The sequence below is a fragment of the Helicoverpa zea genome, chromosome 8, assembly GCF_022581195.2.
Source record: "Helicoverpa zea isolate HzStark_Cry1AcR chromosome 8, ilHelZeax1.1, whole genome shotgun sequence".
Taxonomy (NCBI): domain Eukaryota; kingdom Metazoa; phylum Arthropoda; class Insecta; order Lepidoptera; family Noctuidae; genus Helicoverpa; species Helicoverpa zea.
The window spans coordinates 1,432,885-1,458,670 of NC_061459.1; the positions used below are offsets into that span (position 1 = coordinate 1,432,885).

Here is a 25,786-nt window from a genome sequence, read left to right on the forward strand (position 1 = left end):
AATGATAAAAATAATTGTGTAGGTATGTAAAACAAAGAATTAATCTACTCGTCATGTATGTCTTAAGTATAGTAGTGTATGAATTTAATTTCCTCTTTGATAACTACTATTTCATTAGCTTTGCTTACAAGCAAGAACATTATGTATCTAAGTTTCGTGACGGTCCCTCGTAATTCCCCCCCTCCCACCCCTTGTAATGACCACAATCAGAATCTGGAGGTACCATTTGAATTGACCCTTATGAAGTAGGTTATTAGGTCAATTTCACCCTTGGATACTTTGAAATCATAAGTAATAATTTAAAAATATTGTTTCTAAAATAGCTTTTCTGACACAGACTAGTTGGATTTGATAGCATCAGTGTTATTATTTTATTGATGTTTGGGAGTAATAATTTCAAAGTATCATTGTATTAATCCACTGGGACAAATACATTTCAAAACAAAAGAATGGACTAGAGTGAAACAATGGATTCATAATTTACATTAGTTGTTTTCAAAATATTTTATTAACACAATTCATTCAATAACACCAAAGATTATAACATTCTCTAACATGAAACCTAAAATAAAATACAATTTTACCTAAATGTATTTTACTTACCAATTTATAATCATTCAAACATCATTTCGACTATGAGGTATACAGAATAAATATATTTTGAAATACTTTTTTTTCACATTATAAGTCGTCAGAAATGTAATAATACTATTTTATATTATATATTTAATGTTATTATTAATTTGAATGCGATAATTGCTATATAATGTCATGAAAGCATCCGCCTTCCGAATACTTTATTTTTAATCGCTCGCATGAAGATCGAAAAGGAAAATAAAACACACAGTATAATCAAGTAGAAACAAAATAATATGGAATGTACAAACCATGTTTATTTACTGATTCCTGGCAATACAATGTTTGTGACTCGCTTTTGAATTTATCAACAGCCACTCGAAAAAGGATAACATTTACAGGCCCATTACAGTACGATAAGGATACATACATCCACTATAACACTGAAAGCTATATAGCATGGTACACAAGCCAGGTTTAACCTTAACATTCTCAGCGATAGACATCGGTACACAGTACCCTGGGGGTTTAAATGTTTCATAAATTATTAAGATAACTTGTTTGGACTTAAATTTCTACTCTAACTGTACATTAGTTTCGCCTTAACGCTAAAATAATCTAAAAGTGATATCGTCGGATGGTACGAAGATACGTTCGCGAGGGGTAGTAAACGCGCAAATAAACTTCTGATATGTCGATAGGTGAACTTAAATCATCTCCTGTCACCGAAAATCAAAATAAAAATGCGGTAATAAATTAAGAAATAAATTACGCCGTCATCGCGCGGTAGCGTTTAAATTGTAAAACCATGATTGGGATTCGAAAATAGTGATCGTTATATTTATAAAATTGAAATAGAAAAATTATTTATACAATTCGCGTCTCTGGGCGCGGTGCGGCCGCAGCATCTAGGCTGCACCGGGCCGGAGATATGCGAAAACATATAAATGATTAACGTTCAAGTAATCAACAAGTACTATACAAGATGGCTTGAGGTGCTCCGAGGCCCTATGCGGGTCGTTTCGCTACCGGCGACGACTTCCCTGTGCGCGACTGAGTGACTGAGCAGATTCTGTGGCATAGAAACTCGGAGCACGGGCGACGGGAGTAAGAGTGTGCTTAATGCGTTTACTGTTTCGTGTAAAGGTAGATGGCGACGATGAGACCGTATAGACCCAATACTTCAGCGAAAATGAGGATAAGGATCATTCCGACGAATAACCTGGGCTGTTGCGCGGTACCACGTACGCCTGCATCACCAACGATGCCTATGGCGAAGCCGGCCGCTAGACCAGAGAAACCTACGGCGAGACCAGCGCCAAGGTGGATGAACCCTCTGAAAACAAACAACAAGAAACTCATTAGAACTTATTCATATGCATAACCAAAATAGAATCGTAACCGAAACATGTTTCGATAGAGAAGTGTACAAAATAAATTCGCACATTAATTTATACCTATATCCTATTTCGATAAACACGTAGAACGCAACTATAATAAATCTGCCATGAACTACATTGCTACATATCAGCGGAGCGCTAAACCATTTAATTTCTACGAGTGACAAGTAATGTTACACAAAAAACTAGTCTCGAGGTCAATACCATGAAACGTGCTCGCACGAATTATATGTCGACGGTAATTATGAATTGAAAAATGTTATAAGTAATGTCACTGGTGTACACTCCCCCATGGGTGTAATTATACTCAATCAGTCCCAACAATGAGTGTGAACTACTTTTGAAAATGGAATACACTCTATTCAATAGAGGATTTATTCTGTATCTAAGTCATGTGAAAGATTTATGTAGGCAAGCTGAATATATTACTGGTGACGTCACTTTTGCGAAGTAGGTCAGTAAGTAATGAATAAATACATATTCCCGTCAGGAAGATTAAACTTCTCTGTTAGGAATCTGGAGCATGGAAAATGCCTTGTTGGCGAGTAGAAGCCTTATGTAAAAATCCCGTACATATTGTGCAATCTTCGTTTCAGTAATAGGATAAGTTTTGTCTTATCAATTTCATTGATTATGTCTTATCTCAACATTTTTGAATAAATACTTTCATAATGCGGGTTTTGAAATGAGATTTTTTTTAGAATTTCAAGAAAGTTATTATTCACGACTTTCTCTTTTCATGGGCGAAAAAGCCAATCAAGTTAATAACGCCTTTTTCATAGTCTGGCAATTCTTTGTGTTATTTTATACTTGCATTTACTTATTTACTCAACTGCACATATAGGGGATTCTCTTTGAATTAACATCTACTGAATACAGAATACAGCTGTGTAGCCAGTGTAGCTGGCAAATACCAGACAAGGATGCCATTCATTTTGCCCATTGAGGACATAATATTCTTAGGAAAATATTATACTGTCGGGAAGTAGATCCTGGCGTAAAGCCAAGATATGTAATACCAAAAAGTAGGCTACGCATATCGACCGATAAAAACTAGTCATAATACTTGGTTATGAAGGTCTTAAGAATAATGTTTGGTAATTTTTATCCTGATTTATAAGTAATCTTATAATTTTCGCGTCATTGAACCATGCCTGAGTATTTCTAATCATAAGAATAAACTTTTACATCAGTGAGAAACAGTATTCTCATCTGATTAAAATTTTAATACAAAATTGTATACAATTCCAATAGTCCTAGTGCTTATAAGAGAACAATAGTGAGCTATCAATAGCCTTACTTATGTAACCTTGTCTAGCTAGCAGGAAACCAGCGAAGCATTGATGCGTAATTGGGGCACTGACATAAAAAGTGAGTGTTCATAAAAACTTAAAGAATGAAGTTTTTTCAGTAGTGACTATACTGAGGACTGTTGAAATGGTTTTTACGTAGCTTCTTGATAAGGAGTGTGTAAACAAGATTACTGTTTTGAAGAGGTGATAATGTGGGTTGTACCATGCATTTGACATTACTTAAAACATTTTAATGTTATTTGATTTCATGGAATTACTGTGGCTTTTATGTAGAAACTTCTTTACTAAGAACTGTTCATTTGTTATGCTATTTAGCAGTATTCTAGTAGCAATTCGGTGAAAAGTGGCACATTATTGAAGCTACTAAGTACTTAACAAAATATTTAACTGATTATCACATATGAGGGTGTATTAGCATATATTTAAATGTGCTAATCACATGAAACTTGATATCCCAGAGATCATGAGGATAATAATCATAAGACATGCCTATTAGAAAACTAGATTCCGAATGTCTTAATCTTGACATTGCTAGCAGATGTTAGCAATAAATATTAAGTCTATAATGAATGATGCTAATGTCAAGCAAAACTTACTTGTAAAGGGTGTAGTTGTTGGAGGGGGCGTCCAACGAACCCGCAATCAGGACAGCCACTACCAGACCGTAGATGGCAATGATACCCGCCATGACGACGGGAATGATGGACTTCATGATGAGCTCGGGCCGCATCACTGACATGGCGGCGATACCGGTGCCTGACTTGGCAGTTCCATAGGCAGCTCCCAGCGCTGGAATCATATGAATTAACTTATTTAGTATGATAAAGAATAAGAAAGGTTGTATAGGTTTGTTCGATGTTATAAACACATTAGTGCCTTATCCAAGTAATACCTTAGCATAATGGATTGAAGGATCATTGTTGAGCATTGATGGGGAAGTCATGTGATTATCTCTTTAGCTATTGCCATCCTATTGGACTTTATGGTTGAAACAACACGGAGTGCCTACGCATTGTAGCAAATGCTCGTGCACTATAATATGACCTGCGCAGCTGGCTGATGACTTTATACGAAAACTGCTGTTGACCGGCAATCAGGTGGGATGCTATTACCTGTTTTAGATTTAGTTATACAAACTTCTAGCCGACTAATGTTACCATCCAATCATGAATGGGAAATAACATAGAAACCACTAGTTCTTAGTCTATTTGCAGGGTCATGTGCCAAGCCTTTTCCCCAAGAGTGTTAATATACAAATACTGCTATATTTGATGAGAGTGAATAGTATGTTTTCATTAGATAATGAGGCTTTAAAAGATTTGACATTTTTATATGCGGGTAGTATAAAATTTTTACTCAATGTTAAATGTTACAAGATACTATGCAATCATTGAGATAAAGCTAGAACTAAGTTTATTTACCCCTAAATTGGCATTGAACTAAGGGTTCTAGAAATAGTAGACTTGCCACACCTTTTTCATGGTAAAGCAAGACTTCTTTGCAAAGGGGTAGATAGAAGCAAGAAGAATCATGTGAATGGTTAATATTCTTTGTTGTATTCAGGCTATGAAATATAAATTCATTTTTCCTGTTACATTGCCTTTAAGGATGTTAAAAAGATGTGTCAATTTGATATCTGCAAGTAAAGTTTGGGGGTAGGTTTTAAACCCTGACCCAATAGCAGGATTCTAAACATTTAAAGTAGCTATTTGTGAATGAATTGAAGCTGTAGTGCAGCTAAAGCCTTTTTGGTATCAAAGCCTCAAGATGACATAACCTTAATCTCTATAACAGCATCATGTGATTCAAGTCATTCATGATTTTATAATGAATGAGGTTCTACTATTGTTATACAAATTCCCATTATTAATGAATTGCAAGGTTGATTGAATCCTTAGTACATAGTTATTATCAAAGATCTTATCCAGTATAATTAGTTTTGTATGAATAAGTCATGTGACTTAAAAGTTAGTCATTTAAGTTATGATAAAATAGATAGTGGAAGTTTCTGCATAATGAGGATCATTCTTGTGTAATAACTGTTATTAGTAGTAGTAGTAAGTAGTGGTACTAGTAGTAGTTTAACTTGAACAGCTGATTCATCACATGATCAAGTTGGTCATGTGATGATCAAACAAACCACAGATTTTCCATTCATATCCTTAAAGTGCTAGAATTTTCCAATACATTCGTGATACGCCTGTTTGGCTAGTAAAGTTACAGGTGACCACATGTCATACTATAAATTCTATGTTGAGTTTCATTCAAGTAACTGAATGCTAAATGTGGAATAGGGAATTCCTCATTACAGATTCCATACATATTTTATCAATCAGAACGGTATTTTCCCGTGAATAAACGATTTCCCTAAACATAGAAAACAATCACAAAAGGCAAATTACTAGGGAAGCAGGCCTCCAAAGTAGCTCATTACAAACTCTTTTGTTGCTGATTCGGCATTTGAACAGTGCTACCAACCGAAAGTACCACCCATCAATCACATGACAAATGATTCACATTTTTGATACCGAAAACAACGCCCTAAAAACCACCCCCATTTCCCGCAAAATACTGCTTTACCCGAATCATTATCAAATTGGCTCATTCCGTCATGCATATCTATATATTTATATAGGGACAACGTAAAGCACAAGGTGCGGCTACTACTATAATTAGTGGTCCTAAAATAACCAGATATGAACTGATTTGCTAAAGCAATATCATAAAATATTTACGACATGCATTCTTAACATTCAATCACTTGACTCATAAATCCTGCAACCCGTTTTGGGAGATCGATAATTATTCGAAGACAGCCATTTGTACGATAATGGATCACAAAATACATACCGCTAAAGATGATAGCAGACGCCGCCCCCATAACTCCAAAGAAGGGTCCGTAGATTGGATTTTCGGCCATTTTGTAGGTTTATTGAGGGAGTATTTACAGGTCCCAAAAACTGTGATGACTATCTGCACACACTCACTCCACGGAACTACTTTTGCACAGACAAATATGGCCCAAGCTTTGCAGACTCGATAGAATGGGTCATATGACGATTGATGTTCAAGGCAGTGCTCGATATGACCTAAGTTCTGATTGGTTTTGCTACGTAACTTCCGAAATGCGCGGCCAATCCTGAGCTAAAGATTTCGCTGCGTTATGACGTAGAACATTGATGTGGATCGCTGGCCAGCACGTTTGTAGTGCGCATGTACTGTTTAATTTTTTCAATACTTTTAAATTATAAAATTTCACACTTGGGGGATATAAATTTAATATTACATGCGGATAAATTCAAAAAATAATAATTATAATGGTTGAAACTGTTACTTTGGGTCACACAAAGTAAAAAATAGAAGTTAGAATAAATAATTAATTCTGTATTGATTAATTTATAATGTTGTCAGTTTTTTAAATCTTCTAAATAGTAGTTTAACAAAAACAGGAAAAACTAAATTAAAACTCATCTTTCTTGTAAACCCACAGCTAAGTATCTATACCAAGAAATGATAGAAAAAGTAAAAGTCCATAAATCGGTAAGGTACAGAGAGGCCATCTTGACAATATGTTTGATAGCAATTAGAAATAAGAAAAATTGGCAACTATATAACGGTCTCTCCATGAAATGCTATTTTTACTCAGTAACGGCCAGTTTCTTCATCAAAAGTTAAAGTTATGGCTAAAGTAATGTCTAAAGTAAAAGTAACGGTTAAATTCAATTTTTCTATTAGTTTTGCTGTCACTTTAGCCTTGAAAAAACGAATTTGACCGTTACTTTTACTTTAGACATTACTTTAACTTTAACTTTTGATGAAGAAACTGGCCGTAAGTCGTTATGGACAAATTATAAGCTGCATAAACAGTTACTGATACATTTTGCCGTATAGATAGACTAAAAGCGTAGGTACCTATTTTGGTATATGTAACATATATTCAGTCTTGATGGGCAATGTATCAACAAACACTTTTTGTGCGATTAGAATTTCTAAATGGCCCAGTGTGCATTACATTTGCCCTAAGTTCACTGCAATCTTTAAGCCATTTAATATTAGATTTAGTACCCCTATCATCTTTAAAAAAGCCTCTATGGACACGGAGGTTTGTCATTTTCTGCAAATAATGCCCTGCCCTGTGATCTATGCACTCTCTTGTGCGCATTATGAGCAAGTAGAAAATGATTAAAGAGTTGGTGATTTATACAGCCGTGCATCAGAGAGCAAAAGCGAAAAGGACCATGCCCATCTGTGCCCCAGTAACGCCCAGAGAAAGTATATTACAAGATAGCCCTATTAAATAAAAACTAGAATTATGATGATAATTTGAAGTCTTAAAAAGCACCGGTTAAAAAATAAGACATTCTTGTTGATATTGCAGTACATGACATCGTTTCAATCATGCTTTATTTATTACGGTCTGGAATCTCGTCCTTTGGCCCATGTATATATTCATTTAATGTATACAATATATTCAAACGACTAACATGTTTATCTAATAACATACAATTAAATCATGAATTCATGATGATCATGAAGTTCCTAGTGAAAAACTAATAGCAATGCTGTCCATAAACGATAAAATGTATAAAAACCCAGTGGGAAGTTATCATGTTTAATGTCCAATATCTTTTGAATCGGTGCTTTATATAATATTAAATCTAAATATCTTACAAATATGGCTATAAAGCTATCGTATGACATAAAACTGGAATTTGGGCATTGCATTGCGTTGCTGACTTTTGACTCCATACTAATATGGGCATGATCCTTTCTGCCCTGCGCCTGATCTTTATCCGGTTGTTCCACATTGCCGTACCCTTGAGCTATGAGACTGAACCTGCGTTTGCGCAAATGTTTGTGAACTATAACGTGCCCTTCGTTGGCCTACGCGGAATATAGCTTATCTTCTTAGAAGGGAACTACCGCCAAGGCCGAAAACCAGCTAGGAGGGCATTTTTATTATTTTAACATCTTAAAATTATATATTACCTTAAAATTGAATAAAGTTTGTTGAGAATTAATATGCAATCATCTGCTGTACTTAGTACATTTGCAACATAAAGTATTCTTAGAAATTCAACTAAAATCATAAGAGATGATTATAAATTTTTAAATGCTTTTAGTTTCGCGCAAAATTTAATTGTGGTGGAAGAAACAGCGTTTTAAACATGAGGTATCATTTCGCTGTCACAAAAGCAGAGCGGACGGAAAATGAAAGACAAGTTTGGATACACGTCCAAAGGTTGTGAGTGTCTACGTTTTGAAATAACGCCGTTAAACATGAAAGCTTTGAAATGTATCCGAATGGACACGTAAACTTGAAATATCACGTGATTTGATTTATGTTGTCTTTTGTTAGCCTGTACGACTTCGTATAGAGCTATCTTGCTCTGATGCTAATGAACTAAACATTTTTAGAAATATGTTTTCAAAGTTTTGACAGTTCCTTTTATTATTGTTGTGCTGTCAAATTTCTGCCAAAGTCAGATTTCCTCACGTTGCGCGCTGCCCATGCTTTTTCAAAGTTTGGGTCGAAGTAACAAATATTTTGAATTAAAAGTGATACAAATAGTGATAATAGCTTCTATGAGAAAAAATTGAACATTGTTATTGCATTCTTAAATTCTTCACAATGAAGTTTCATTACAAGGTATAAAGAAAAAATAAATACTAAAGTTTATTTTGTTGCGGTGTTTATTTATAACAATTAAACAAAAACACTCTATTATTTTCAATAAAACGTACTGTGATCTATCAAATTATGTTGTTGGGTGTATATATTGGACTCGGTAATAAGCAGCCTTAAAAATAACATGTAATGTTTTGATACATAACCTTTTTATTTCAGTTTCAAAATTTACTGGGAACCGTATACCGGAGAGGAGATATTTTGTTCACGGCTGATGGAAACTGCGTCATAAGTCCCGTAGGAAATAAGATAACAGTCTATAACTTAAAACAGTAAGTCTAAATGATACATTAATTATTTCATTATAAATAGTACAATACTCCACAGATTTTGATGTAACTTGGCACACTTGTAGATTATGTCTTGTAGTTCTACTTAAGAACAGTTACTTATGTAAAATCAATGTGCTAAATATTTATGTACATATCTTAGGTTTTGAAGCCAAGTCAGGCTTAAGCCATGTCTTTAGAAAAATACTCTCAAATCTAATCTTTTATTTTTCCAGAAACAAAAGCAACACATTATCATTTGAAAGCTACTATAATTACACAGCTATAGATGTGTCCCCCAATGGATCTACATTGTTGGCAGTTAATGAAAGTATGTATCATAGTACACATGCTTATTGTTGAGTATTTTCAGATTATTCTCAATCCGATCAAGTCACCTCAGATGCACAAATTCGTGAAATTAAAGAATAAACAGACGATACCAGCATGTGAGACACAAATTTTAGTCTTAAAGTCAAATTAACATCCTCATCATTTCTGAAGACAATAAAACTTAGATATATAAAAATATTTATTCAGTATTGATTCATGTACTCTGATTGTAATAGAATAGAGTCTGATGGTAAGTAAAGAATTATCATCAGACTCTATGAGTTATACAGGCTCACCTCAAATAATATTGGTATAAGGACAAGAGGATAAATGGTGAGTCTTACAGATATAACTTACATTATATTATAACATTCAAAATCAATTCTTTCAGAGGGTGAAGCCCAGATGATCAGCTTACTCACTTGTACAGTAATACACCGGTATAAGTTTAAACAGCAAGTCAACTCGGTCAAGTTCAGTCCTGATGGAAAATATTTTGCAGCTTGCTGTGATGATATAGGTAATTACTGGTTTCACTCTCGGATTTTAATTATTGGTCTTCCAATAAAAATAAATCACATAGGAGAAAGAGAAGAAACGGCATGGTAGAGCAATACATAGTTTCCATAAGAATTACAATAAAAATGCAGTCAGGGGTAAAATTTTAGGGTTGGAATTCAGATATTTCATTTTACTGTGCCAATATAAATAAATAATTTTCATAACTATTTTCGTCATAAACAACAATAATTTTCCATTCCAGTATTCATAATGACAGCACCATGCACATTCACGGGAGAATTCCGTTCATTCGTTATGAAGCGTGTCTTCAAGAAGTCGAGGGACGAAGTCACTTGTCTCGACTGGTCTCCATGCTCCAAACTCCTGGCCGTGGGCTCCAAAGACACAACAACTAAGATTTATACTGTTGATTACTTAGACAACTTAAGCATGTACTCTTTAAGTGGTCATACGGATAAAGTAGTTGGGGTTTTCTTTGAAAGGAAGAGTTTGGATTTAATAACTGTCAGTAGGAACGGGCAAGTTTGTTTGTGGGAAGCCAGTATTGATATGGATGATCTAGTGGTCTCCGATGTTCAGATTTCTCATCGTAAGAAACGTAAGATGGCTAAGGATGAGGAGAGTGAGGACGAGATTGATGAGAAAGCTGTTGTGGAAAAGGATAAGGAATATGTAAGTATTTTTAACATGCATTAAATATTAGGAGTAGTACAAAAAAGAGCAAGCTGTCCCGATAGATCTACTGTAATCTATGTCAAAATCAAAATGACGATTTAAAAAAATACTTTTGTGCGATAGTGCCAATTAATAATAATTCAACACAGGAAATAATTTACTTTTTACTTGCCTTTGTTTGTCCGAAATCAGATTTGACATAATTAAGTCTCATTCTCAAATGAATTTCAGGAAAGCGAAGAAGAGGAAGATCCCACAGAAAAAGAGATTAAAACAGAAGATATTAAGAAACTCTTATACAAGAAGTTAGGCCGATATTACATAGGAGATGACATAAGGATGGCTCATCATAAGGTTAAACTGACTGCTGCTCAGTATCATAGGGAGACCAAGATGTTGGTAACAGGTATGTATTATATATATAATTTTTTTTACATCATCTGCCTATTGGAGTTTTAAATGTAGTGACTACTTATTTGACCTTCTCACTCTGGTTACACAAGCAAGTTAATACCACTTTGTAAGACTGGTTGTCAAACAGACTTCCCAGCTTCTGATTACCTGTAATAAATACCAGATATATTCAAATGACAGCCCAACAATTTAACGTGCTCTCCGAAACCTTAACAAACTCGTCATGAAATGATGGTCATCAATAATACACAGATTGACCACGCCAAACTTTGCTTGACCTTACAATCGATCGACTCTTGCGACTGATAGTTATTTACATCATCCTCATTGAGCATCATATTTACTTTCTTGCAACCTAAAAAACAAATCTACCTTATATTCTAACATTAACACTGAAATGTCAATATTCCAGGTTTCTCCACGGGTATATTCTTCCTCCACGAGATGCCGGACGTGAATCTGATACATACGCTCAGTATATCAGAACACAGGATCAGCAGTATAGCAATATCATCCCCTGGTGATTGGATAGCTTTCGGATGCCCTAATATCGGGCAGCTGCTGGTTTGGGAGTGGCAGAGTAAGTATTTTATACTTTTTAATACTAATATTTACTTTTTAAGTACTTTTCAAAACTGAAACGATAAGCCTAAAAAAATAACATACAAGGAAATCCTTTACAGTAATGTGAAATAATTAATTATTGCATATTCAAATTGCTGTTTCTCACGCGTCCAGGTACACTTCTTCCCGCGTGTGGGTAAAATGTATGGCTAGTCCAGCTTTTCAACAGTTTTTTTATAAATTGGCCCAATAGATGGTTGTTCTCTCCTATCGCACATTAAGTATCAATCTAAACTCAACTCTAAACCCTTTACCACCATATTCCATTTCCCCAAACAGCCTCAATTCAACCCTAAAACCTACACCTTAAAACAAATTTCCAGGTGAACAATACGTAATGAAGCAGCAAGGCCACTCCCTCGACATGACCTGCCTCTCCTACTCCCCGGACGGACTGTACATAGTCACCGGAGGGTACGATGGGAAAGTCAAAGTGTGGAACACGACCAATGGTTTCTGTTTTGTGACGTTCAGTGAACATAAGTCTACTGTCACCAGTATAACGTTCAGTGCTAATAAGAAGTTCTTTGTGTCTGCTAGTCTGGATGGGACGGTTAGGTGCTATGATTTGACTAGGTAAGTGATTTTGGTTACTTAATATTTTTATTGAAAAAAAAATCATTTATAAAAACTTTATAAACATAAAAACTTTGAAAATTGTTGGAAGTCCATTTCGAGGGGTTAGATACGATTAGAAATTAATTTGTGTTTCCATCATTTATTATATAAAAATCACCCATAAAATCTCGTTTCAAAGTATGCACAACAAAATTACTGCAATACTCTAACGATATTGCCAACCTTACTACCCCACAAATCAAACACAAATTACATATCGTATCTTTGACTACCTCACCAAGAACATAAGTACCATTCCTACCTTAAAGCCCTATAGATAAGGTCTAAATTCAAAAATACCGCATTTCCCCATTACATTCACATGTTTTCCTATATGCAACCTTACGTCTCTAACAATAAGGTTGAATTCCCCAGGTACCGTAACTTCCGCACGCTAACATCCCCGAGCCTGGTGCAGTTCAGCTGCGTAGCCCTGGATGCTAGTAGCGAGCTGTGTGCGGCGGGCGGACAGGATGTCTTCGAGATATTCCTGTGGTCCATCAAGTTTGGCAAGTTATTAGATGTGAGTATTATATGTATTGTTGCATTTAAAAAAATATTTATTTATGGAAAGATTGAATTGCGACAGTTTAGCGATGCTTTTTTCAGAATTTTTATATGTAACAAAAATACATAAAAATAAAAGGGTCAGCCTCCTGCGGTATTGGTTTAACAAAAAAAAGTCTCAATCAAAATTTGCTTAGGTGTTAGAAATAGAATTATACACCCCTTCTTACCAAAACAAATATGTATGAAATAGTGCAGGGCGGGAGTTTTTTAATTCAAAGAGTGCTTACCATCTCTTTTTAGTCAAGTGAGTTTTTTTGAAAATAAAGTACATAGTTTATTATTCCCCACATGACCCGAAACACCAACCAAATTCCACCAAAAACCCCTACAATTCTATCTTCCCACTTCCAGGTACTAGGCGGTCACGAAGCCCCAGTATCCAGCATTACCTTCAGCCCCACATTAGCCAGTTCCCGCCTAGTATCAGCTAGTTGGGACAAAACCATCAGGATATGGAACTGCATAGAGACCAGCGCTGACTGCGAGACTGTACAACTGACGTCTGACGCCCTGCAAGTTGTGTTCAGACCTGATGGGGAAGAGGTAACATATATTAAGATAAATGAATAATTCACCTATGTTTTGTGCATGCTTATGTACAAAACGTAATGTTATGCAGTATAAAGAATTAAGGCTTTACCCTACAACATAAGTATGACAGTTTTCTTTAAATAACTGTTTACTATGAATCTTTTCAATTTTCCACAAACAATATAAACGTCTGTTTTTTTAACAATTTTGTTTATTTTGAAAATTTCAAGTCAAAATTATTAAACAGTTGTTTTAAGAACACCTTTTGATTTTAGTGATTTTGAGCCTTAACTGTAATCAGACATATTAAAACGAAATAATTATTATTATTCGAGAAATCATTCCACTTTTAACACATATTTTTGTCTTTACCCATCAGATTGCAGTATCAACGTTAGACGGCAATATAACATTCTTCAACACGAAGACCGGCGACCAGACGGGCAGCATCGAAGGCAGGAACGACCTCGGCTCCGGGAGAGCGGAAACCGATCTTATTACTCCTGAGAAAATGATTAAGACTAAGTAAGGGATAGGTTCTTTATTATCTTCGTATAAAACTTAGTAGGTACAAAGCTTAGTAAATTAAAGTATGTGAACAAATGTTGTACCTACGTACCTGAAACATCCTCATGAATCGGTAGTCCTTTCAAGAAAATAAAAATAATGTATGAAGAAAGGGTTTGTTAACTTGAATGTGGACCGATTGAAACCACTGACCGATTTGAAAAATTATTTTAGTGTTAGATAACCTTTGTTCTGAGGAAGGCTATATACCACTTTTTATCCGGGTGGGGACATTAGTTATGTACCTGGAGACACGGGTAAATCCGCAGGAGAAAGCTATCTAAATAAAAGAACAGCAGGATTTGATTTAAAAAAATTTTATGTAAACCAGTCTCTTTTTTAATAAAACTCCTTTATTTCCAGAGCATTCACAACAATATGCTACTCAGCGGATGGCACGTGCATATTAGGAGGCGGTAACTCCAAACACGTGTGTTTATACAGTGTTAGAGAAGCTATACTTATCAAGAAGTTCGTTATCACGCAGAATAGATCGCTCGATGCTGTTAATGTGAGTTTCGACCTTATTGTATTGTATTTAAGTGTTAAAATTGTGAAAAGTCGAATATTTCTGTACTTTTAGACAGACTGATCCAGGTTTTTACCCCAGGTATTCTACTTATGTAGTCCGACGATCAGATAAGAATGTGAATAATAATGAAAAAATAGAGAGCAAATCTATGATATTAGACAAGAATAATGCGATCAGTTTTTTTTATATAAAATATCGATGACGTCATTATAAGCGTTTATTTTTATTTCATCCATCATATTAAATAGAAGGTGACCAGAGTACATTTAACGTGACGATTTCCATACCATTGCATTTCTACCAAACAGCGCTAAAAATCTTTGTTAAGTTTCTATTATTTTCACTTATTTTTCATAACTTCTTGTATCTGTTACCAGGACTTCATAAACCGTCGTCTGATGACGGAGTTCGGCAACATGGCGCTGATCGAGGAGAGAGGGGACTTGGAGGGAGGCGACGTCAGCGTGAGGCTGCCCGGGGTCAAGGCGGGGGATATGGCCGACAGGAAGGTTAAACCTGAGGTATGGAATATTTAATAAGCAATCAACTATTAATTTATTTTATCATCATCCTCCTGCCCTTATCCCAATTTTATTTGGGGTCGGATTACCTATTTTACTTACACCTTTCTGGACGCTTTTGTTCTTCCTTATAAAAACTTGATAATACAGTAAGTATGGTATTTCTAGTACGTTTTTTCCGACTTTCGCCATAACTTTTTGCTATTATGAATTAAAAATATAGTTTTTCAAAATAGTGTCAGTAGCAGTTAATATAATTTAAATGTTTTTTTTTTTTATCAATAAAACATGATTCTGTTTAATTTATTTAAACTATTTCATTATTAATAAAGGTCCGAGTCCACTGCGTGCGGTTTTCACCGACGGGTGACAGTTTTGCTGTCGCTGCTACAGAAGGTCTGCTCATATACAGTCAGAATGCTGGCATCGATGGCACATTCAGGTATTTAATCTATACTTAAACACTAATATTTTAAAGATCAAGCAAGATAAGTTTTCTTTGTTTGCGCCTTAAAAAAATTAAAACCAAGAAAATTACAGTCAACATTTATTTTACTGTTTGGAAGCTACACTATCCCCCCGGGGAAAACAGGATGTATTTTATTCCGGTCGCTAAAAACAGTCAGCTAATAATATTAAAATATTATATTAGTGAATATTAAAAAAGGTCCCAGGTCAGGCAAGTACCAATGCAACTTTTCTAAGTTTGTATGTACTTTCTAAGTATATCTTAGACACCATTGACTGTGTTTCGGATGGCACGTTAAACTGTAGGTCCCGGCTGTCATTGAACATCCTTGACAGTCGTTACGGGTAGTCAGAAGCCAGTAAGTCTGACACCAGTCTAACCAAGGGGTATCGGGTTGCCCGGGTTACTGGGTTGAGGAGGTCAGATAGGCAGTCGCTTCTTGTAAAGCACTGGTACTCAGCTGAATCCGGTTAGACTGGAAGCTGACCCCAACATGATTGGGAAAAGGCTCGGAGGATGAGTGAATATTAAAAAAGAAGAGTATGGAAATAAAAAACATGCTGCTCTGATCCCAAATAAATGATGATGATTAAAATTTATTTAATCTAATACAATACTTTCTTCCTCAGGCCATATCGTCTAGAAGCCGGTTCAACCCCCTACGCAGTGAAACAGCAACTGTCGCAGGCGGCGTGGGGCTCCGCGCTCGTCATCGCGCTACAACTCAACGAGCATACCGTCATACAACAGTGCTTGGAAGCTGTGCCTGCTAATGATAGTGAGTAATGTTGAAAGTACATCTAACCCACAAACAGACATGTGTTGCTGGGGAGTTTGTTGCGCCACTTCTTCTTCCCGGCAAAAACACATAGGAAGTGGTAAAAAGGGGGCGTTTTGGGGGTGCTGTCATTTTTGTAATTTTGACGTTAAAAAGTTCTAATCTTATTAGGTTGCTTTAATAAGACTTTGACTTTGACATCTGCCTATCCTTTTCTCTACTATATGATGGCGATAGTTTTTAGGGCTATATGGAAAGACTGCCAATCTAATGGCCACGACCCAATTATCTTGGCAAACTGATATCCCTTGCAAAAATTGGTTGTCAGACTTGCTGGTTTCTGACTACCCGTAACATGTTCAATGACAACCGTGACCAACAATTTAACTTACCTTTCGAAGAAACTTCCATCCATGTAGCGACCGGGCCAAGCATTTTGACCCGATTCCCGATCCATGTGGGTTTTACTTAGCCACTTACAATGAATTAAACAATGTCATAAATTAATTGTTTTTTTCCCACAGTAAACTTAACAGTAGCGAATCTCGACGATGACTACGCAGATCGTCTCCTAAGTTCCATAGCCCGACTGCTGGAAGATAGTCGGCATCTAGAACACTTGTTACTATGGGTAAAAGCCATCGTTTCCGTGAAGAAACGCAAGTTCCCGCCCAGTGTGTTACTGGCTTTAGAAAAGGTTCTGACTGTGAAGTACTCGCAGATTAGTAAGATGTAAGTAGATTTTTTATTATATGTTCAATTTATTTTTAAGTAGGTATAAGGGATTATAATCGTTACATACAAAATTAATTGGATGAGACGAAGTGTATCGTTAATTACTACGCTACCTACTCGTTCTATCGTACAAAACTCTCATCAAAATGGCTGCTTTACATATATAGAGCAAATAGCCTTCAATCGCGGTTCCACCCGCGTCTCGAATGCATTTCTTCTTCCCCTGAAAAGTGGTATTCTGATAGGCATGTTTCTTGCTAAGTTTCATTAAAACTCATCCCATAATTTTTGCCTGAAAGAGGAACAAACTTTGTATGTATGTACAACATACAATTTTTGGCGTTTATAAAACATCATTAGGATGAACTACTTTAACGCCAGCTATTGACTTTTAGCGACGTAAAAACCTAAAAACCAGTTACTGACAATCTTTCTGAAAACAAATGAAAGACAAATAGTCACTTAAGTCGGTTAAAAAAGTAAACAAAACATTATTAATAATCATTTACAACCCACAAAAGGGATGTTCAAACAACACTAATTATTGGTTAAAATAACAGGGTTAAATTAATTAATTATGCTACCAAAACCGAGGTGTGACAAAATGTGGTTGTAAATCACGTTTCGTGTGACCGCGAGTTATTTTAAACCTCATTTATAGTGTCATTACGGTTTTGTTAATTAAGTCGTGGTGAGTTTACATTGCCTATGTCCAGCAGTGGACTGCGATAGGCTGATGATGATGATGATGATGATGAGTTTACATTTTGTATTTACCAATTGAATCGATTCTACAGTATTTGTTGTTGATGTCATTTCCGGATTTTTTGGAGTTTACGTACCCGGATAGAAAAGATTCATCATCCTTCCTTGAATCTAAGCAATCCTGCAAGTGACAGAAGCACGTACTTAATTTAGCATTAGCATTTAGTATAGTATCAATAAATAAGTTCTTAAGACAACAAAATAGTTTGAGATGTTTTATCCATACTTGCAGTGTAAATATATGTACATGTAAGTTCTTTGTATGTCTATGTATGAGTCGGCGACTCGGCCACTACCTACTGAGCGTTCCCGAACTTACGCATGCAATATTCATTTATTTACACTCACAAAAGTATGGCTCAACCGCTTTCTTGAGATAAAACATCTACATATAGGTACTCATTTCGCTAAAGACACATATTAAAAGATTTTTTTGCCCACCTTTCTTTACATAACTTAACACATGTGCGATCACATTGTAAGACCAATAAATCATTCGTGAGCAATCGTGACGGTTTCCAGGTCAAGAGTACGATAGCGCACGATAACGTCTCAAGGTTACTGCTAAATATTTGGTAGCCGACTATGATGTTGATGCTGCGGAAATGATTTTTCCTATGGGCATGTAAAGTTAAAAAAGTCTAAAGTTAAATCTTTAGTTGATTGGCTTGAAAAGTTCCTTTAAAAGACGTCATCTTTGTTAATTGGATAACGTATGTAAAAATAATGTGTACCTTACATTATATGGTCATTGAAATTCAATCGATATCAGAGATGAGATGAGCTACGAATACTTACCATCATCTGCCATTTGCCTACCCTTTCTCCAACTACGTTGGGGTCGGCTTCCAGCCTTACGAGATGCAGCTGAGTAACAGTGTTTTACATAGAGCGATTGCCTATCTGACCTCCACTCTGCATAAACTATTACCAAAAATACAAATGACCATTTTGTAGAAATACAATTATGAATTTTCCGATATATCTCTCGAGACTCACACACAACCCACAGCCAATTTTATACTTTTATTCTAGACTAGCTGTTGCCCGCAACTTCGTCTGCGTGGGCAATATAGAATCGTCAAAATACTACTTATCCCGTAGGTGCATTCTTTCACGTGACAGTATAATTAGGATTAGCACTTAGCAGTCGCATAGATTCATTGATCAAGGTTGTGTTGTGGATGTGACCATTTATCTAAACAAAAGAAGTAAAGTTTGTGACGTTGTTCAGCCAATTTGGAAAATTATTACGTATATGGTGCGTAAGTAATTTTCACAGGAAACAGCTATAATCAAATAAATATATTTCTACATGCTTTGAGTCTGACAAAGCTGTCATTTGTACATTTTCTGCAGCTGCTGCGACTAATCAGAAGCCAGAAAGTCTGTCAGTCTTACCATGGATATCGTCTTGTGTAGTTGACTGGATTAAAGATAGGTAGATAGGTAGTCGCTCCAAGCAAAATATTGGTACTCAAACAGATTCGGTGACTGGAAGCCAACACCAACATAGTTGGGGAATAGCTGGATGGATGATAAAATGAGTCATCATCATCAGCAGGCGCATAGGGTAGGATAGTTTCACTTACTCATGGTAAGGCTGACCACACATTAGGCGTGCGCGATCTTCGGGCGTGTGAGTAGCGCGGACGTCGCGAGCGCGCTGCGTGAACGTCGCGTTTTGCTGCCCTGCGGCATGTGTGAAGAGTGCAAGCGACGCGCTCGCGGCGAGCACGCGGCGCTCGAGTTGCGTTCTTACCCCTTCGCCTGCTATCCCCGCCGCCCGCTAAACGCCTTAGCAGTTAAACGTCAAGGAGAGCGGCGCGTGCGCGCCGCGAGCGCGCTGCAAATGCCGCAGGGCAGCAAAACGCGACGCTCACGCAACGCGCTCGCGACACACGCGCGGCGCCCGCGCTACTCACACGCCCGAGGATCGCGCACGCCTAATGTGGGGGAGGCCTAAGCCGGGACTCCACCGAAATGTTTGCATTAGTTCACGAATAGGCAAAATGTACGTATCTGTGAGAGTCCACTTCATGTGTTCGTACTTGAAACCTGTAGTTTTGCCAAGATTTTCAGAATGTACGCTCGCAATTTGTCATTTCTTGGTAGAGCCAGCAAATCAAAAGAAACATAAGTGTTGTATACTGTGCGTCACTACCGCACACCGGGAAAATTTCGCTCTAGCGGAGGACGTTTATATACCATATTTTGTGTCACACGTAAACAGCACGACAGTAATTATCCACCCAAACACTTTTAAAGATCTGATGAACGAACAAATCAGACCTGACTTGGTCACCTGGGGCCAATCAGAGCTCTATGAAGCGATAATACGCTTTGGCTACTACTGTTATTGTGGTTTCTGAAAATTTATTCACCTCATTCAACGATGAATGTAATTCTGATGGTACTATTAAGAACACTTGCTTAGCGCAGAAGCTGACGTTGGCAGGTCAACTCTTTTGACTTCTCGAATAGGATACCATTGGTTTTTGTGCAATGCACACCTGCAATGCATTCTGGATTAGGATAGGATATAGGTGGATAGGATTTGCAACAGAGAACAATTCTGTCTTTGTGATTAAATGACATCAAACGTAGTTTTATATAAAAGGTGTTTTTTAGGGTTTTTAGACTTGGCTCGGGTCTTACTGAGACTGTTCGTAATCGTGAACAGTGTATTTGCGATCAGAAGTTGAAAGTAAGCATGTCTCTGGTATGCGGCGCGTAATTTGTACGTTTTCAGACGCATAAAGCATTTTACGTGTGTATGGTATTAAATAGAGAGAGCTCCCATTTCTTATCTGCACTTTGTATCTGGGCTTGTTTTTAAAGCTACAGAATCCTACATTACCTTCCTCACGCTTAGCAGCGCTTGCGAGAGATAGATCCTCATTTCTTCTAGGATTAAGTTTACATATTTTGCACCAGAAAAAATAATTGAGGTCTACTTAATACTACTCACTCAAAGTAATTTGTTTTAAGGCCACCACATTAGTGGAAGATAAGCTAAACTATGTTTATGAAAAAATCCTGATATGAACTCCATCTGTAACTTTAAATGATAATTAATTGTTCCACTAAAGTCATCATTTTTGACATAATGTTCAAAAAATAATTTAGATGGCACCGTTTTAAATTTGGCTGAGAACTATTAATTTTCTTTTCATCAAGGTAATAATTATAGTTGGATTTTGATGTGGCACGGCAAACTGACAAACACTATTGAAATGTCTATCGAAAAATTACACTACGTGTTAAAATATGGTGAAATACGGAAAATACACAACTCCATCTGTTGAAATAATAGTCCTCTATAAAGAATGTATGGTGATATTGTCATTTACCACCTCGCTCCTTTGACAAATTTGATGTATTTTATTTACCACAGATTTAGCACAGATGGAGCTACTTTAACCTTGGCTAAACAAAATTTTCATTTTTTTTTTTTCTTCCGAAGTTACTTATAAAGGTGTGATTTTCTGTGTAAAGATTAATAATAGGCCGATCAACTAATATAAGTACAACATTCAAATGTACAGTTTTGACAAATAGATTGCGTGTCGTAGTATTTTACATCTTGAATTCACAAAATTAATCATATCTTTTGATAGAGTGAATCGATTTCGATGAAACAAAAACTAAGTAATACCCCAAGTTACGTAGAATTTTTGTATATAAGCATTGTCTGCATTTAATTCGTAGATTTTACGTGAATCCCGAACAAACAAACAGATAAACAGACAAACAGACAAACAGACAAACAGACAAACAGACAAAAATGACAAAAATGATGGAAATGGGTTCTGTTAGTTATCCTTTAACATGCTGGCTATTTTTTTTGTCAATTTCTTCAATGTACAAAAATTACTTTTCTACAGATTTATTATATGTATAGAAAAGAAATCCAAAGGATTGCCCAAGTCATTCACCTTTCAAAAAACCGATCTCCATGCAATATAACATGTCGTTGCACAGCTGTTTCGTCAAAGAAAGACAATTTCTAGTTGTAATACGAAAGTTCCCGTGGGACGTCAAACAATGGGATTTAATACTGGGGTCTTTGCCGACCGTCTGTATTTACCCTTATGTAAGGCTACTTTAGAAAGCTAAGCCTGGGTGCATACTGAATACAAAAGATAGGCAAGCTAGTGGACAATCCTTAGCTTGATTGTATGAACGGTTGTGATATTGAATGAAACGGATTTTTTAATAGTTTTTTCAATATTATGCTTGATAAGTTTTTTCTCAGTATGTAGTTTTATGTTGAAGATATGATAATACAATTTAAGAATTAATAACTCCTAAATTATCAACATACTTTTACACATAAATAATCTTTCCTTAATCGATTTATCATAAATCAGATTGATAAATGTCTAGTCTAGATTGAAAGCTTACCTACCTAGGTTTTGCAAATACTAAAATTTACGAGGTGTCATAACATAACGTGAATATTTTTCTCTGTCTGCGTCAGATAAAAAAATATTAGATTTTTTACCATTGGAAAATATTGAAAGGTTTTTATTAAAGGGCTTTAAAGTGTTCAATAATATCAATTTTGTTTAAGTCATGCATATTTTCAAAATAGCTTCACTAACGGTATTACTCGCTTCCCAAAGAAACTACGTCAATATTCATCCAGCGGTTCGTATAATTAAATGAAATATGCGAATCTTTTAAGAACTTTGTCAAATTCTTCCGTTGTTACCAACTTATTATATCGGCCAAAAATCGCGTGTAGCATAATCGTGTGTAACCAATTCGCACGTGATATAAATCAGCTGATTTCTTACCTCGCGTGAACTATCAAAACTCAACAGATTTTTATATTTTTACTCTACAGTGCATTTTTTATTAATTACATTTTTAAAGTAGTATGAAAGAAGTGTCATCCGTTTTTCGCATGCAAATCCGGATTTAAAATTAAACCTAGGATTAAAAGACTTAATAATGTCGCTAGCATCCACTGTGAATCTCGTTTATAAGTAGTCTTAGTAAGAGCTGTCTGAGAACGTCAAAATGGAAAAAAATATATCTGAATGGAGAAGTGGCTTAAATTAATAATTCATTCTAGAGTTTTAAAAGTGGCGTTTTATTATTTATCACTTTTATTTATACTGCACTAAATGAAAACCTGCCTAATTTCTACATGATAACTATAGTTCGGCCATTCAGAGAATGCGTTCCTGACACGTCGCGATTGAACTGACGACGTAACTTTGCAATGGCGTTGCAGTTACGATAAAAATATTTTTGCTGGTTGTTTACCGTTTTAACAATTGAGGAGCATTAAAACAACATTATTATATCAATAATCAATGAATGTTATTACGTCGTCAGTTCAATCGCGACGTGTCAGGAACGCATTCTCTGAATGGCCGAACTATAGTCGGTTCGAAACATGAAACTTTTAGAAGTATCAATAAGACAGAAGGAAGTAGAGGTTTTGATTTCGCAGAATACCAACTCTTATGATAAAAGCCCTAATTATTTTGTCCAAATTATGCGGTCATATCTTAGACAAAAAATATATTTATGTATGTAGTTCTGAAAGTCGTGTTCCTAAAGACAAAAATAAAAAATCTGATACACTGATAAGCACATCAGCTGTTTATCATTTGTACGTAAGTACTAAATCTAAGTACCTACATAATACTCATGTAGACACCGTATCTTGCAATCAGTCATCTGGACCTACCTTTGTTGATAAGAACGTTTTGTAGTTGGTTACTTAAAATTCTCGTCATTTTACACTTTGAGAAAAAACTAATAGGTACACATCCAATTGTAACTATGCCATCGAGTTTCTTGCCCGTTTTTCTACAAGGGCAACTAATTATATTTTTTTGGAATGGGCAATTATAATCAACTTTATTTACTTTTTTTATTCCTTGCTATTTATAAAGCAAATTCTGAAAAGTCGCAATGACAGGACGGTATTGACTAATCTGAACCCCTCACTCAAGTCCATTTTTAACAAATCCAATTCTTTCAAACCTCCAGCTATTTATAGGAAGCCATCACCTATACATATTATTCTATTCAATAGTACATTATTGAAAAGAATAATAAATTGCTGCATTCCTGTCCGTGCATTCAGTAGAATAGAAGGTTTCCATTTATTTCGTACGATTTATGTCATTATAAATCATGAATGAATAGAGTGCAGTTTTGCTATTTCCAGTCTTTGTATGTTCTTAGATATTCTCTGTTCAGATCTGGTTTTTGTGAATTGTTTTCCAAGATCACATATTTAAAGAGTCGATAGCTTTTCTTACATTTTTATGTTTTTTCTGCAAATGAACTTATTCGAAATCGTTCCATATAATAAAAAAACCATTTGGGTTCACGCAATATTCAGGTGCTCAAAATAAGACAAAAATTTTAGACGAAAATTTTTCCGATAGGTCCCTTCAAGGGTCTCGTTAAAAAATAACACCAGTTTTGTAAAAAAGATATTTTCTTTATTTTAGGTGGTTTTTCTAACCTTGATTACATTTAACTATACTAGGTCCTAATTGCAATTCGCACGACCGTATTCTCACGCAACTAGCACAGATTACGTCATCCTACTAATATTATAAACGTGAAAGTTTGTATGTATGGATGTTTGTTACTCTTTCACGCAAAAACTACTGAATTTTAATGAAACTTTACAATAATATAGCTTATACATCAGAATAACACATAGGCTACAATTTGTAAACATATTGTTCGAAATACTAAACCTACGCAGACGAAGTCGCGGGCACCAGCTAGTGTTTAATATTTTCGCGTCCTCTAATAAAAACGTTGAACAATTTAATGCTCATGACAATGACACTGGCATAGTAAGGTCATGGGTTTGAACTCATGCTCACTCACTCATAGAATTGAGTGTACTGAGTGTAAGTTTTATATGCTCTAAAATGGAAAAAATGCGACAATAATAGCATAATCATAGAACCAGAAAGTCAAGGTTCTTAAGTCAAGGTAGATATCTAACAAAAATTTGGATACATAACAAGATCTTAGTAGATTAGGAGACCAAAATATCAGTTGTTTTTCACCCACTCTACTTGTTACATCCTATTTCTTCGTAATGCATTGTTCATACCAGTTTATAGTTCAGAGGTAAGAAACAGAATTCAACAGCGAAGTCTAAAGGTGCCTACACCGATTTATAGTTAATATCATAAACTGGTGTATGGATGGATGAATACATGGATGTTTGTTTCTCTTTTGCGCAATAACTGCTTGATGGACTTTAAAGAGTCTTTGCAGTAATATACCTTATACACCAGTCTTTTTATTCACGTGTTGTGGAAGGTAGTTCAAAATATAATTAATGCTATTTTCTTTGCCAACAGTTGCGACTTCAACAAGTACACAATCCGTTGTATCAAGACAGTCGGCAGTATGGCGCCTAAGATGGAAGTCGATGAAGCAATGGACAGCGACAACGAGTCCAGCGGGCGGGGGACGGGGGATTCAGACTCTGATTGATAGAGAATAAATTGTTTAGTTTTTATATTATCGCGTTTTATTTTAAAGCTTTTTAGGTATGACACTGCTTCTAATAAATCAATCCCCTAAAGGGCACTGATTTTCACTTAGGTCCTCCTTAAACTTACCTGTAAATAACTATGATACCATTTTCGAGATGGGGCAATATCATTATAGAACTAGAAATTTAAGGTTTTGTAGTTAAGTTAGTTGTAGTTGCTACTTCAACAAATACACAATCCGTTGTATCAAGACAGTCGGCAGTATGGCGCCTAAGATGGAAGTCGATGAAGCAATGGATAGTGATAATGAATCAAGCGGGAGGGGGACGGGGGATTCAGACTCTGATTAATGACGAATAAATTGTTTAGTTTTTATATTATCGTGTTTT

General features: G+C 35.8%; 2 protein-coding genes across 2 annotated transcripts; one reads left to right on the top strand and one right to left on the bottom strand.

Annotated features, from left to right (window-relative positions):
- Positions 1 to 849: 849 nt before the first annotated feature.
- Positions 850 to 6,370, bottom strand: LOC124632245 (V-type proton ATPase 16 kDa proteolipid subunit c). Its single transcript, XM_047167004.1, has 3 exons — positions 6,140 to 6,370; positions 3,886 to 4,078; positions 850 to 1,912 (listed from the first exon to the last, which is right to left on the bottom strand). Exons 1-3 carry the CDS (start codon positions 6,207 to 6,209, stop codon positions 1,705 to 1,707), a joined length of 471 nt encoding a protein of 156 aa, XP_047022960.1. The 5' UTR covers positions 6,210 to 6,370; the 3' UTR covers positions 850 to 1,704.
- Positions 6,371 to 8,762: 2,392 nt separating this feature from the next.
- On the top strand, positions 8,763 to 25,420 carry LOC124632708 (periodic tryptophan protein 2 homolog). The gene is made up of 17 exons (XM_047167656.1): positions 8,763 to 8,939; positions 9,138 to 9,250; positions 9,484 to 9,578; positions 9,972 to 10,100; positions 10,344 to 10,774; positions 11,009 to 11,183; positions 11,604 to 11,771; positions 12,139 to 12,391; positions 12,809 to 12,956; positions 13,355 to 13,546; positions 13,914 to 14,059; positions 14,465 to 14,612; positions 15,011 to 15,154; positions 15,487 to 15,596; positions 16,253 to 16,401; positions 16,926 to 17,133; positions 25,260 to 25,420. The coding sequence occupies exons 1-17, from the start codon at positions 8,922 to 8,924 to the stop codon at positions 25,393 to 25,395; spliced, it is 2,763 nt and encodes a 920-aa protein (XP_047023612.1). The 5' UTR covers positions 8,763 to 8,921; the 3' UTR covers positions 25,396 to 25,420.
- The last annotated feature ends 366 nt before the right edge of the window (positions 25,421 to 25,786 follow it).

Coding starts and splice junctions, on each gene's coding strand:
- LOC124632708 (XM_047167656.1), top strand. Junction 10,101..10,343: donor AGCTTGCTGTGATGATATAG/GTAATTACTGGT, acceptor TTTCCATTCCAG/TATTCATAATGACAGCACCA. Junction 13,547..13,913: donor TCAGACCTGATGGGGAAGAG/GTAACATATATT, acceptor TTTACCCATCAG/ATTGCAGTATCAACGTTAGA.
- LOC124632245 (XM_047167004.1), bottom strand. CDS start 6,209: ATGGCCGAAAATCCAATCTACGGACCCTTCTTTGGAGTTATGGGGGCG. Junction 4,079..6,139: donor GTCTGCTATCATCTTTAGCG/GTATGTATTTTG, acceptor ATATGATTCCAG/CGCTGGGAGCTGCCTATGGA. Junction 1,913..3,885: donor AACAACTACACCCTTTACAA/GTAAGTTTTGCT, acceptor GTTTGTTTTCAG/AGGGTTCATCCACCTTGGCG.